Raw genomic sequence first — 16,451 nt, 5'->3', positions numbered from 1 at the left:
ATTTCCTGCTCATCTGAAGCTTTCAGACTATATCCCACATTGCCCATCCAGCTTCATTTGTCCGCTGATCACCTGTAACATTCCCCCTCCCAGCCCCACCCAGCTTCAATTGCCAGATCATTTTGCTTGATATCAATATATCTCAGATTTGTCAGTCATACTTGGTGGAAATAGAAAATCATTTTCGTTAATTGTGTCATTTGGACATGTACATTCTCTAGTAAATAACATATTTAGACATACAGTTAGCTATAAGTGAAATCTTCTCACTGATCATATAAATCAGTTTGACCTGGTAACCTTAAATTGGCCTAAACATCAAGAGAGGCAGTTCATTATAGGACAGAAATTCTTAGGATGAAAGTGTTTACAGGTGGCAGGAATTTCAGGATTTGGGAGCAATATATAGCCCGTAATACTTTAGACCAGGTAGAAGCTCATAAACATACATACCTGTGTCAACTAGCATTTATCTGGGCATTTAACATAACACATTGCCCAGTATTAGTGTGTCCATGATAAAATACACACATCTGACCCAAAAACTTACTTCCTATAAAAGAAATTGCCACATCTTTCAAGCCTGATGTTGAAACTTAGAAATACACAGAACTCTAATAGAATTAGTTATAAAGGTGACAAGAGCCTGTTTACTTAGCCAGGGCGTTCACACAGTTATAGTTAAACTCTTATAGGGAGCTTTCCTTGGGGTACAGTGCAAATATAAGATTCAAAACCAGCTCCTTAGGCTCACCATAAGGGGAACAATACCAAGGGACTAACATTTATTTCTGTAACAAATAAATACATTATTGGAAGGTTGTGAAAAGGAATATTGTGTGGGTTACAGCGCTGGAACATGTAGTTGGTTGGATGAACAGAATTGGGGATGAGGCCAAGAAGGACAGCTCTCCCATACATTCAGGCCTCAAGTGCCACCAGCAAACATACCCACTACCAAAAACATTCAGCTACAAAGCCAACAATTCTGAATGCAAATAAAGTCATCCATCTTTTTGCTTTCAAGATTTCCTCTTGTTATTGTTAATGCGTGAGAAAGATTCACACATTCTTGTTAAGGCTGCTTCTTTGTTGCACTTTAGAATTTTCACATAGATGTGACTTAATTTATCACAGTATTTGCTTGAATGAAGCTGAATAACTCAATAAATGTGTAGACTAGTAGCAGTAGCAGCAAAAGCAACAGCAGCACAAAGTTTACTGTCCATAGTCAAAAGAAGCAGGACACCTCCCACTGCTACAATGAAGGTAGTTTTGTTACAGTAAACTAGAACTTTTCATGGGAAAGAAAAGAATTTGGATGGAAATTAATGATTTCTTGAAATAAATAATTTTATGCTTGAATTATACATCTTGAATCTAATATACCAATGTCATATACATACAAAGAACAATTTAATCAAAAATGAGTCTTTTGCTCACCAAGGACATTCACAGTGAGCCAAATGCCAGTTGTGTTTCTTTAACCATCAGTATGTATGTAAGTGTGTCTTGTTGAAGTGAAAGGACCTAACATGAGATATTGAGTTAGATAGGGTAACAAACAATAACAGTACCAGTAAATGTCACTCCACTTGGAAAAGAGGTGACCGAGATGAAGAATATTCAAAATAAAGATTGTCAGCAATAGCCACCTTAAGTGATCATTATCATCCTCTAAAATATTGGCAATGTATGGTGTGAACAAGGATACACAAAGGATCTTTTATCAGGGTTCTAGATAATCTGCATATTTACATAAAATATGTTAGGCTAAATAGGACAAGTGAAATGTTTTTCGGGCATTGACGCGTCACTTTTATTTGTGAGCATAACAAATTTTTATTGTCATTTAAAAAATATAATTTTGACTTGGCCGCATTGTGCATCCACTTGCCCACTTTAACACTTCCCAAGCTGTATTTCTGAGAGAAATAAAATACAAATGTGTTCCTCCCTCTTCACTTTCCTCTATCAAAACTTAAAAAATGAATCCCTTTGAAAAAAGAGAGCGTGAGAAACAGTTTTTTCTTTTATGCAGCCTAAGAAAGAGTGGAAAAACTCAAGTTTTACATGTACCTGTGTAATGTCACCATTTATTATTTTATGAAAAATATATGTGCATAATTTTAAAGCCACATAAAACCCCTTATACATGAAATTCTATCAGCTGATAATCGCTTAACCCCAATTTGGCAGGTTCAGCCTTAAGAGTCAAAAACCATGATGGCAACAATGCATTTTATATTAAAGAAGCCTTTCATAACTGGAAAAGTAAATATCTATGGAGAATAATTAATCATAAAGATGATAAAATGTGTGGTTGTGGTGTAATGCTTTGGCAAAATCTAGTGCATGGGCTTGCTGAAGGATTGCCGAGCATTCAGATTTCAAGCATCATAAGATATCATACCAATGTTGACCACAGGAGTGCTATTTCCAAGACAGACAAATATTAGTGGTGAAATATTATTGAACACTGTAGACTGATAAAACAAGCAGTCCTTCAAAAGACTACATGATTTTATTCAACACTGTTTGCTAATACGCTCAAAACAGGTCAATAACATTATCGTATTGCAAAAACAAAATTTTGATCTATTGTTTTAGAATTTATGTGATCAGTAATCTGGAAGTAATAAAAAGTACCCAAATATCTAAAATTCTGTGGGCAATGAAAATACTGAGACCTACCAGCACTGGAAATTTGAAATACTCAATTAAATTATCAACCATGGGTAAAATACCTAATTCACCGCAAGTCTATTTACAGTTATTATATCAAGTAATATTCAATTCATATGGTACCCCTATCAAATAAGAGGTATGCCTGTGCCAGCTTCAAAATGAAAATCTGATTCCTCATGGCTCAGTTACATTTTGACAGGACATGAAAGGACCACATCTGACAATTTAATGCAAACTAATTATCTTGCCACAAAATGGTTCAAACAATATATACAGAAGCATGGAAGGCAAGCAAAAATGTCATCACTGGTAAGTGAACACAAAATACATGAATTTCTTCATATTTACAACAAAAATGAACATCCTTGAATGAAAGTCCAATTGCTTATTTTCTTGCCCATAACCCCTGTTTAATTCTCACATTACATGTCAAATTCTAATGCAATTAGTGCAGTTTGAGCTGAGTGTGCAGGTAAACTATGAGGTGATGTGTGCATGTGTATGCGCATGTGTGTGTGCATGCGTGTACCTCCTCAGACAAGTTACAACTCATACCATACCTGTCATCACATACAAACACCTCCTTTGCTAACCTAGCTCTCATCACAAGCCACTACCAGACCAGCTTACATGCAACACTTTAACTTAAAAGGCCCTCTTTGAGATATGCAGTTCAAATGCAAAATGAACTGAAATATTGGCCATTAATCTGTTCTCCATTTATCTCCATTGACACTGAGTAAGTAGAAAAATATGTCAAGAGGGCTTCAGTTAAAACATTTCTGATTTTTCCCTGAGAAAACAGCATTCTGTCCCCTTTGATAAGATCAGGAGCAAAAATTGCTAGACAATGTTTTATTTCTTTCCTTTGCCAGACATCTTTCTCTACTTGATGCAGGGTAAACGAGAATGACTTCATACACTTGTGCTTGCCTTTCCCATCACTGTGACAGCTAGCTCAGCACATTAACAACAACTTTTATTTGCAAAGACATGAATATTAAGGTCTGAAGAATTTTCTATTTAATCACTTGAAAGTTTCAACCTCTGAAACTGTCTTCATTAATTGAAGTAGTCTTGCATCAGTAGCTGAGAGAACATTGCACACAGCATGCCAGAAGAAGAAATAGCAGCAGGAGCACTTTTCTTGGGCCCACAACAAGTGCTCCTTGTCACCACACACACACAACAAGCTAGCAACCACAGTGGGGTTGGCTAGATGCCCTTTTCATTTAGAATGATAAACACAAAACTTAAACATCTTTGATGCATGAATAATAATGCAGTTGCAAATTAATTCAAACATAACATTTTGTGCCAGAAACTGGCCTTAAGCTTGTAAATAAGCTCATTGATTTGTTAATATGATTAAATTTATCAATTGTCTAAGAGACATTTAATATTTTAAAGGAACACATTTCCATATTACTGGGCCTATTTTTTTTGTTAATCTGAGTACCCATTTGTGTATTACTCTTTTTATTTTCCTATATCTGCAAACAAACCCACAAGAATAAATGTTCTTCTAGAGCACTATAGCAGCACTGATATTAATACGAACAGAAAAATGTGTGTTTTTATGAGACTCCCCACTGACTGAAGGTGTCGGATGTCACTTGTGAGTGATCATTGTTCAACATCAACATCTCTTGCTACTGCCCTGTGTCTCTTGGCATCGTCCCATGTGGACTCTTTCTGTAGTGACCTACAGATGTTGGTAGCCACCATCCCATGTATCAAGGTGACAGCACTAGGCATGCATCAACAAACTGTAAGTAGGAATGTGACTATTACCTGGACTGACGATGTCTGTGGAGTCAAGCAGATTGTTCCTGTAAACAAAAGAACACATCATTAAATTGTTGTAAGTGATGCATCTTAAGTGCAGCTTTCTGAACACAGTAAAGAACTGTAACATTTGAAACGTGATCTGAGTAGGATTTGTGTTAATGATATGGTGATCCTGCCTGTTGAGTTAAACTTGGGCAGCATGCAGAAGAAGAGGGGAGCATGCACACCTATTTTCAAGCATCAGAGATTCATCTCTCAACTCTAATTAATTTTGGGCATGCAAAGTCTGAAATATCTCGTCTGGTACTGTTTCAATGTTATTCATGTATCAAGGATTATGCGATTTAAGAGCTTTTGGCATTCTTGAGCTCTTATCTATGTACTGAGTGATGAAAGGCAAGTGTCATCAAGAGATTGCTGATCTGGAAGTTTTATCACTGCCACAGAGATACAGTTGTCTTCAGACCCATTATCCCACAATGACCAAATACTTAATTGATCCCATTGTTGACTCACAGAGCAAACCAGCACAGAGCAGACACACCAAAGTAAGCCAGCATGGACATGTATGTATGACAGTGTGAGAGAGATTGTACGGTGAGACCTGGGGGTGTATGACATAAGTGACCCCAAGGAATAAAGGGTCACTGCTGATATGTTAATACAGACACTGACCACCATGGTAACTTACAACACTCCCAGTCCCACAGGTCTCACAGTTATTACTAGCATCAGTTGATGCCTTGGTCATATGGTTAATTGGCCTTTCTCCATATTCATTTGTCAAGTTCACCATGTTTATAATATTTATTTTGAAACTGAAGGTTTACTGAGATATGACTAGCTAATGAAAAATGTGGGTGTCAGTAATACACCACTGATACTGCCAGATGTTCCCCATCAAATACTGTCCTGCCCACATATAATGGAGTGCTTGACAAGTAGGTTAATCAAATGTACAATTAACCCCCACCCTAGGACACATGTATGTACCTTACCTTAATACAAAACATTTCATATGTGAGTTATTCACTTGTCAAACATGCTTAATGTGTATGGTACACTGTAACCATGTTCCAGAATACACTTCCTGTAAATGGAGTGAGTTCAACATAAACACTTTTATATTAAAATAAGCAAGAACTAAAATAATCCTAACAGAATCGTACAAACAATATACAAGGTAATTCTAAATCACATTAAGTAGTGCTAAGACATTCTTGAATGGGGGTTGTTAGTATAAAGTATTCCAAGAAATGTCCATCCATGTACATCCCACATGGCCTTTTAATACTGTTACTCCAGAATAAGAACATAATATTGCTCTTCTATTGCAGCAGTCTGACATGTGTCTCTAAGTGGCCTTGGTTTGGTTGTAGTACCTTTGGTAGGTATGTCCCAAGAGCTTGGTTTGTCAAACTTTACCACACAATCTTATCATAATGATACCTGCATATTCTACAATATGGCTGAATGAGCATGAACCTGGTTTAATAGCAGCAGCAGCAGCAGCAGCAGCAGCAGCAGCAGCAGCAGCTAAAACTGATTATTTTGAACAATATTATTTTTCAAACAATATCAGTTCACAGAGTGACAACATTATCAACTAGGGTGGTATAGAAGTTTGAAACAAGATACTGTCTTTCTTAAAAGTGACTTCAGCATCTTATGGATGTAAATATAGTTTAATTATGCAAAAGCAATTTCGACAGCAATAAAAGCAACAGACCTCAAAATAGTTGGAAATGAACTTAACTTGATGTGAATATGTTTCTCCCAGTAAGAGGAGCATTAAAAACAGATACTGCAAAATATGTAGGAGGCTGTATTTCAAAGACAATTTTCCACATGAACAGAGCTTGATGCATGAAGACTGTTACTCTATACCCCAGACATGTAAAACTCATTCTTTATATCATCCCAAAACAATAAAATCTTCAGTGCAGTGCCAAAGGTCACATCCCTACATTAGGGATGTTTCAATTGGGAGGAGCCATATGTTACACTACAACTTTGTTCTGGCTCTAAGAAGAATGGTACAATCTTTGTAGTGGCCCTGTTACAGGTACACTCAGCATTTACTCTTAAATATCACACAATCATGGATATCAAGCAGTATGCATACTGTGTACACAGGATCTGCAGAATATAAAAACTGAATAATTCTGTTAAAAATAACCAAGTTATAAAATGTTAATCTTTAAAAGTGTCAATCCAGTTATTAAACAATTCAACTTATGATCATGACAAAATATAGCCCCGGCTTCTAGAACACAAACTACTAAGTAGCCGGTATGGTTGAAAACAGTGGTAGAATTCATCAATAAATGCACTCATCCTCCTGTGCATGGAGACACAACATTGGACTGAAGAGACAAGGAGTAAATATGTACTGTCAGCTGTTACAAGCTACTTTTCTCAGAACCTCAAGCAGTAATGAGATATGACATAACAGCAGTGCCGGATCTACCAAGCCAGTATGAAACTGGACTACAAAAAGCAACATCATGCTTTTCCTACACAGACATGTCAAGACATACTTAGTTTCCTCCTTCCAATAAAATATACTGCAGTCGATGAAACCATCTACCTTCGGTGACACACCAAGACAACATAAGTTCCCTATCATCTCACAGCTACATACATATATGTACAGCCTTCACAAAGCTACCTCAGAAATTAACTATATAATCTTTGATATGTATTCCTTGTGGCTTACAGGAAGGCAATGCCTGATTGGCCCTGAACAAAATACTGTCACAGACAAATGAGCAGGGGCAAGCTGCTGCACAGAGAGGAAGAGATACCACAAAAATGTCCAACATTCTGAAACACTATCAAACATACAGTTGGCCTCTCCAAATATTGGCTGTAGGTAGAAGAAACAGGTTGGAGCCTACACCAAAGACCGGTCTCTTTACACTGTGGGATATTCATGCTGCAGCAAGGAGCCTGTGTAAATGCAATGGAAATGCCATACGCACCATTATGGAATAATTACACTCACACAGGAATGTATTAAGTATTAATATCTGGAATAATACCAAACCAAACATCCATCAAGTCCTATTTGATCATGCCAATAATTCACCACTTTACAACTGTATTGTGATTTTGATCTTTGAACTTCTCCTGTCAATATTGATATGGTGGATATCACAGCTCAAGTCTACTTCAAAGAGTCTAACATAACCTTTAATCATGAGTTCTAATTTGAACAAGGCATTCATTTCTTTTGTTATGAATAAATTTTAATCTTTGCTACAGGTGCAAAACAGAGAAATGACAGGCATCATATATATACTATGTAGATAGCTAAACTAAGAGGTTATGTCAGCAGTTGGTAATCAACTAATACACTCAAACTAACATCTTTGATCATTCAACCTTAATTTAGACATCCCTTTCCATGGGACAGATAATCATTTGTGTTTTACTGGACTACTGTTCTACATACCTACTGTTTATTACAAAAACATGCACACAGGAAATGCTAATTCCATTAACTGTTTTGGAATACTCTAGTGAAAAATACATTTAGTTACTTGGATAAATATGTCTTCTGAATAGAAAATTCTCAACAACTAATGCAACTGTAAAAATTCCTTCATCATGAAACTATATTTGTTTGACTTACACACAGAGAGAGAGACAGAGAGAGAAAGAGAGAGAGAGAGAAAGAGAGAGAGAGAAAGAGAGAGAATGTTTAATGGATATTCCTCATAAAGAAGCATTACATTGTACTCGAACAATAAGTTCTAGAGTGAAGAGGCTGGTTGGCATTTTATGTCTGAGAAAATCAAATATTGCTTTAAACGGGTCCACCATCATTACGAGCTAAACACATCATTACAAGCCGTAAGCCACAAAGTTGCAAAATTATTATATAGCCTTTCCTATAATTTTGCAGTGTTTCATCTGCCTGTTTGGAAATTAGTATTTATCATGTGATCTCAGGCTTCATTAAATGTTGCTAACATTATTAGATATCAGCTGCCATTTTATGCAGCGACACTTTTGGCCATGAATCATTTTGACATTGACAGGGCTAGCTGTTGTGTGCTTAACTATTGTTTAAATAATAACCGCTATGCTGTCAATTTGTAGTAGAACAGATATCTGTTGTAAAGGGACGTCAGTTATTTTCGAGGGTAATATTGTTTTAGAACATGTTACATTGGAGTTAAATAAAATAAAGGAAGTATGCAGACAACAATGCAACTAAATTTCAAACTATTTTAGTGAAGTTTGGTAAATATTCTGTGACCTCACTATGTCTACTATGGGATAAAACTGAAAACAGATTACCTCTACTTTTGATAGTCGTTTTCTTTTGAAAATATTCAGCCACAAGGAAAATTTTCATAGAGATGAGTTTGGTGACTTACAAGGAAATGCAATGTCAGAAAATACACAAAGGGTTATTGTGAAGAACCACATATTAGAGAAAATGAAAGATTAATACACTGAATTTTCAAATTTTACTTTTCAAAATATTGTTCATTAATGGAAGAGAAATTACTATTAAAATACTGAAAAATCCATCACATTTCTTAAATACATGTACCAAAATCTCAATTTTCTAAAACACTACATAAAACTGGTTGCTGAAAACCTAAATGTTTAGATTGTTAAAGCAAGCATGAGTATCCATGCTTGGCACATGTGTGCAAATTTGAAAAAGAAATGTAGATGTAATAACACCAAAAAGATCGAACAGATTCTGCAGATCATGCTCTGATAGCAAAATAGAGAGTTTGCATTAAGATCACCACATTATAATATAAACAGCGTAGAAACCACAGGCCTCAGTAGATTAGAAATATTAAACTTGCTAAATTGAGAACATTAGACAGATAATTCCTACATTTCATACACAGGGTAATTTAGAGACAATTATACAAAACTCTGCTAGATATATGGATTCAAGTTTAAGCTCATCAGCTGTTCAGAAACCTAGAGTTATTAACAATAGGTTTTTGTCATATGTCTGATAAGATTTACAGTTGTATGTATTGACTGTCACATCACAGTAGTTCACAGCAGTAATATGGGAAGACACTGTGCTCTACCTTCCACACCAAGAAGGTTTGTTTCACATTCTTGATTTCAAACACACTTATAAACCAATAACTATTATAGGTACAGAACTTCACATTTGTGTGCATATATCATAAAGGATATTTACACATAATTTTCCAGCCATCAAATAAATAAACAATGCCACAAATAAAGGAAATTCTTCAATTTGTAAATATTGCATGTTAATGTATTCATGGTTGAACTTTGTGAGAAATATTTCAAACAGCTTCAATGTATTCTAGTCTGACATTGCTCATATCAAAGAGGACAAGACAAGTCTGTTTGAAACCAGGAAAGTCATTTTCACATGCAACCTTTTAAACGTTTCTCAATTTACAGTGCCCGAAAAGTTTGAAAGTCTGAAAACAGTACTTAGTGTCTAAACTAGTACAGGTTTTACTGGAAGGTAAGAGAGCAAAGTCCTGACAGTTGGTTATGGGACAAGGTGCCATCTGAACGCTAGCGGCTCACAACAGGTGAACTGAAGGGACATCCTACACAAACACTTATCAAATTACTTTTCCCTTCAACACAAAATTGGATCTTACTTTTGAAAAAAATTGTCTAAATAAACTGTTGCGAACCAAGAAGGTGGGAACAACATTTGTTCAAGCTTATTTTTGAACTTGCTCTAGTTAACATAGTGTATATTTTACATCCCAGAAAAGATTTTGAAAATGTTTTATTTGATGTTCTACAGTACTGAAGTTCATTACTGTGCATTAGTGATGTGTTTTGCAATAATAAATCACAAATTCCATGTAAGTACGAGAGATTATTTGGACACCAAGTACAAAGAATATACTAAAAATGAATTATCTTATTCTCTTGAGAAATTGCAGATAACCCAGTACATTTCTATCTCCTGAATTTGTTAAAAGAATGATTAATTTTTCTTTTACTTTTTGAAGAATGAAGAACATGCTAAAACATCTCAGGTTGGGATGTTAACTGTATAAACTTCACACAGAAGAACTACTGAAAGCTATAAGAAGGGACTAAGAATAGACTACATTTGTGAATAAAAGTCTTACCAATCTTGCTCGAATTTATAGTCATGGTCTGACATGGTCTGTGATAGATTGTCCACAAAGAATGAGGCAGACACAAGAACAGATGACTGTCACAGATCCCTAGAAAACCACCAGTTGTATCAACCAAGTATGTGTACACTCCATCCAAAGAGAAGCACTACACCACCATGAGGGGACCATTCAGGATTAAATACCCTGTAGCTTATGGTGAGTGAGAGGCAAGCCCACTGACTTAGGCGGGCAGGCCTGGCAGGCAGGCAGGCAGGCAGGCTGGCTAGCTGGCTGGCTGGCTGGCAGCACTGCAGCAAGCAGGCTGGGCTTGGCTGGCAGCTGAACACGTGGGTCAGTCACTTCATAGTAGACAAACTGTCAGGGAGGAAGGGGACATAGCCAACCACTCAGGCAACATTCACCCTATCACTCATTGGGAACTCTCCTTGTTTTCTTACTGGGGACAAATATAAGTCTAGTGTTTATATTTGCAGCTGTTATATTTCACACAAAGTTATATTTCAAACATACTATCTTCATTATGAAGAACGAGCACCCACATTTTGTCATTAACATACAAAACATTTTGTAATACCCTAATGACATATGCTATATGCTACACAAAGTTATATTTCAAACATACTATCTTCATTATGAAGAACGAGCACCCACATTTTGTCATTAACATACAAAACATATGCTATATGCTACACAAAGTTATATTTCAAACATACTATCTTCATTATGAAGAACGAGCACCCACATTTTGTCATTAACATACAAAACAAGCATGTAATACCCTAATGACATATGCATACACTTTTGTCTCTGTTGTACATGAAATAAGCTACACATAACACAGATCCTTTGATGTTTCACAGAAAGTGGTTGCTACATTGTTATTATAGTCTGTTTGGCTTAAAAGCAGGCCAACAAATTGCAATCTGACTCGAAAAAACTAATAAACATAAAATGCTCAATGAAACACTGATCATAATCAAAACATCATACCAACTCTGTAAGGCTTTTGCATAATTTTCGTCCTAAAAAATGAATAAAAATAATTGATAAAATAACAATTTATCATCAACATATTGACACAATTCACTATTTGTTACAAGGGAGGAATGGAGAGAAAGGATGGAGACGGCATGTTGATGATTAAATAACTTTGTTGGCACTTGTGCATGTGCTTTTTGGACACCTGGCACACCTATTCTTAACCATCAAATAAAACAATCAATCCTTCATCCTAAGACACATTCCTATCCTTCATCCTAAGAACACTCCTATCCTTCATCCAAGACACACCTACACTTCATCCTTAGATGCTCCTATCCTTCATCCTAAGAACACTCCTACACTTCATCCTAAGACATTCCTATCCTTCATCCTAAGACACACTCCTACACTTCATCCCAAGACACACTAATACAGTTCATCCTAAGACACACTCCAACCCTTCATCCTAAGACACAGCCTTTTACTTACACATTTACTTCTACCCTTCCCCTTAGACATAACACTAATATAAATCCTCACCATCAGATACAAACAATAAACCCATATTCCTCATCCTCAGACATTGATCATGTTCTTTTTGGCCTGGTACCTGTGGTCTGTCACTGATTGTACTGCATTAAACTGTCAAACACCCACATCTCACAGGTTTCTGTGCCCAATTAACATTCACATAAACTACACTTAATCAGGTATCTCTAATGTATGGCTTGTTGGTGGATGGACAAAGCCAGTAGGTTCAGTTGGCAGCTTGGCCATAATTATACCAGCAGTTATATTTCTTCTACCTTAGAAGTTTTACCCATAAACATTTACTTCCTTCCTTGTGACAGAAACTTGACAAGTGAAAGGGACTTCTATCTTGTATCTAATCTCACTGTCACTTTTACAACTATCCACAATTACTTCACTCACTTGTCCTTACACTTCCCCATCAAATACTAGGGGACTGCTGCACGGTTACTCTTTACAGCTGCAACACCAGAGAGCAGCAACGCCGGAGAGCAGCAATGCACGGTTACTCTTTATAGCTGCAACGCTTTAATATTGTAAAAATAGAATGTAGTACAGTAACACAGTTTTTCTTTAAAGTAGCATCATAAGAGTGAGGACAGCAAGGTGCTTGGTTAACAGCGTGATCTGATACAGCCTTGGAAGATTTAAAGTTAACCTTTGACTCTTTTTCAAAAGATGATACACCATACCAAAAACACATTTAATGACAGCTCATTGCTATATGGTTATCATTAACTGTTTCTCAGGTACACCAAAGTATTAGAACATCTCTATGCATCATGCTCTACATTCACCTTTTTCTCTGAAGTGTAGGGCACAGATAAGATGTGACAGAAATTACTGAGATATCAAAAGGACACATTAACGTATTCTGCAACTGTAAACAATTTGCCTTAGGGTCAGTTAGATGCAGTTTCTATTTGTGTATAAAGTTTAGAGGTCAATGCAGGCATGGAAGGTTTATTTGTGTGTGATGAGATGTGACTTCCTGTGGCAGTTCAGCATTTGCCAATGTACACTTGGCCAATGACTTCAATACTGCAGTGATATCAAACATATGTGATATATGCCTGAGTCATCCAACTGTCTGTTTTGTTTTTCCCCTGTGCCAGTATCTGCATGACCATTTGCAAGTCAGATCAAACCCTTCAAAACTCAGGCAAAATTCCTATTAGTAAGGAGCATACATTTTGATACTGTGTTGACAAAAACTGTCCCTAGATAGACCAAATTGCAAGAAACATCACATGAACAAGAGGCCAACAGAAAAGTCAGTTGTCTAAAGTGTTTACCAGTAAGGGTAATGTGAAAAGTCAAAACTGAAACAGAAGCAAACAAATTCTCACTAATTAGTGAAAACTAGTCCAGGCAGATCTTTCACCAACACTTAAAAGCATATGGTCACACACTTGTTTGTGACACTGCAAGACAAATATTGGAATCAAAATTCTTTCTATTATCCAGTAACTATTTACTTTCCATGGAAACTGATTATCAGGTTTCCACCCTGGCCAATCAGGAGCAGGATCAGCAGAGCATGAATACTATCAACTGGGCTTCAGCAGGTATTTTCAGGATCTCTTTGTTTTCAATCAAGGTGTTTAAAAGACCTACTGCACTAAGTGATGCAGGACACATTTTATTGTGAGAAGGATCTTGAGGCTCCACCATTATATCTTTAAGCAAATTCTGGTGACACCAAATCTCATTGGCCATAGAAGCAACAAGCAAATGATTTCCCCTTGTGGAGCTATGACTGTGCATAAAAACTCCAATCTCTTTGGTAAGTGTGGAAACTGGAGGCTTCTACTGACAGTTACCTCCCTTGTCACAGGATGATGAGTACATGTACACATGTGCCAGTCTTTCCAAAGTTCAGTTTGTTGATCATTCCTCAGAACTTCATTTTCGTGATTGCAAGGTGATCCTTCATTGTACCTGATCTAACAAAGACCACAACCATTCCACATGCTGATGAAACCATGACCATGAAATATTTTTTTGTAATTATTCTATTCCTTTAAGAAATGTGGAAAAGGACCACACTGATTCTTCTTCATCCAGTGGATGTATTTAACTGTTATATCATCTTGTATAAAATGCTGGTGAATGATACAGACCTGCTGAGAGGGAAAACTAGGGTGTCCCAAATGGTTCTGTGCTGTTATCTCTGGGTCTTTCTTAGCCCTCCCTGTGTTCCCTCTGCTTCACTAAGCGTACACTCCATACACGATTTGTTCAATTACTTAGGCAAATGTTGCGAAAAAGTTTTTTACCAATTGCATCCTCACCCAACTGTTTAATCTTAAGTGCATATAAGCTGTAAGGATCATTAAACCCTTCACGGCAGGATGAGGATTTCATGGTAGAGTCTTGTGGGCATAGGGGAATGATTGGGATATTTAAGTGTTGGTGTTGACACAGCAGGGAAGGCAATACCTGCTCCCTCCTTTCTCCACTTTTCACCCAACTACTGTCAACATACCAGCTACCTGGCTTTTCACTCATTGTCAGCCCAAACCTATGTGCTAATGATATGTTTGATTTGCTGGCCACAAGATTAAGACAAGCATTTTCATTTGACAAGAAGAATGGGTAAGGTGTGAAGCAACCCTATCTACATTTATACTCTGGAAGATCAGTAAAGGAACAGCTTCTATGCTCTGACAGAAAACTTGCATAAACAGGTTTGTGCTCATACCACTTGTTTGGAACTAATATATTTGAATGATATTTAATCAGCAGAAATGGCATGTAAGCTCATTAATTATGTGTATGAACATAAACATCCATCTCTAAATTATCACAAAATGTAGATAACACTATGCTCAATTTAGAACTGGAAGATATAAAAGGATTTCATTAATATCAGAAACAGAAATCTTTCTGAACACAAAATATATTTCTGAGAACTGCTTGGTGGAGCCTGGATGCTATAAATCCCTGTGGCAGTGACAAGCCCCCCACACAGTGCAGCAGATATCTAAAACACCCAACTCCACTAATCAGTGCCTACCATTTATTAGGTTAAAACTGGAATGGTGAGTCTGTGTATCCATGTCCTAGATGCCAACCCATGTTACATGCTGAAGCAATGGAATTGCAGCACTTACACAACCCAGAAACTCCTACAATCAGTCACTAGTGTCCATCACACATCTTGCCTCATTTGGAAATAAATCTTACTATAGCGATGCACGTGAAATATGTTACAATGGCAGCCACAAAAACCTGAATCACACAGACATAATGGCGGCCATGTTTAAATCAGGAGTCTGTGAGCAGTGTTAGATAACCATTACTGAGATCATTCACACAAAGATTACTGAGTCAGTTTATCATCAACGACAAACATACAAAGATTAAATTCTACAGTAGTTGTGAAGATGTTGAATGTGTAAAAGTTAAAGACAGTCAGACCACTAGATGACAGAAAGGCAAGACACTAAATAAGTATATTTGAATTGTCAGGTGAGCTAGATATGGGTAAGTAATCCAAGGTAAAGAAAGAACTTTCAGCATCTTGAATAATATACCTAAATGTTGGCTTGACTTTTATTGTATTATTTTCTTACCATTATTCAGAATTACAAGGTGCCATATGTGAACTGACAAATATATCCATAAAGGGTGCTAACACTCTTATATTGCAGAGTTCAGAAGTGGTGCCTGTGTGGTATAATGCATGAAGAGGTTCAAGGCTTAGTTTGAAACTCATGAAGGGCCTGTACATACACCACAATACTGCTACTTAATACTTTGCTGCCACTACCACACAATGATAAAAGACACAGTGTCAATAAGGCTGCCAACACTGAGACACCATTCCTCCTCCTATCACACATGCACACACAGAGAAAAAACGAGTCAGTTTCGCTGCTATGTCAAACAGTGTGCATCAGCTTCACTACACATACAGTGTCATACAGCATGCATCACAACACACACTCAGGCATGTACGCAGACAAGCATTCACATACAGTGTCATATAGCGTACATCACAACACACTCAGGCATGTACACAGACAAGCACTCACATTTAGTGTCAGTTTTCCAGCATTGACGTATAGTGTCACTATGCCCACCTTTCTACATGTCAAATACCATAACGTAAGCATGTAACAACACAAAGTTGTATGACGGTTTCCTCAGTTAGCAACACAGTTTTACAAACAGGTTGAAAATGAAAAGATGGCTACATTCCATGAAATAGGAGATAAAAGGTCTAAATGAGGTCTGTTTTACTATGAAAATAAACACTTTGTTTTTAGACATTGTGTTTTGCCTACCTATACTTACATGACAAGACTAGCACACTTTGTTGTTTCT

General features: G+C 36.8%; 1 protein-coding gene across 2 annotated transcripts in view; it reads right to left on the bottom strand.

Moving 5' to 3' along the window:
• Window positions 1–16,451, bottom strand: part of LOC137291422 (inactive tyrosine-protein kinase transmembrane receptor ROR1-like) — a 160,076-nt gene that overhangs the window by 40,249 nt on the left and 103,376 nt on the right. Inside the window, exons 1-2 of one of the 2 annotated variants that reach the window (XM_067822756.1) lie at window positions 10,596–10,801; window positions 4,483–4,520 (exon numbers count right to left, since the gene is read on the bottom strand). In XM_067822756.1, the coding sequence (XP_067678857.1) occupies window positions 4,483–4,520; window positions 10,596–10,630 (73 nt within the window). In that variant the 5' untranslated portion in view covers window positions 10,631–10,801. Of the gene's footprint in view, window positions 1–4,482; window positions 4,521–10,595; window positions 10,802–16,451 lie in introns of those variants that run through there. The other variant, XM_067822755.1, reaches the window with a different exon arrangement.

The sequence above is a fragment of the Haliotis asinina genome, chromosome 7, assembly GCF_037392515.1.
Source record: "Haliotis asinina isolate JCU_RB_2024 chromosome 7, JCU_Hal_asi_v2, whole genome shotgun sequence".
Lineage (NCBI taxonomy): Eukaryota > Metazoa > Mollusca > Gastropoda > Lepetellida > Haliotidae > Haliotis > Haliotis asinina.
This window is presented reverse-complemented; position numbering and strand designations above follow the sequence as displayed.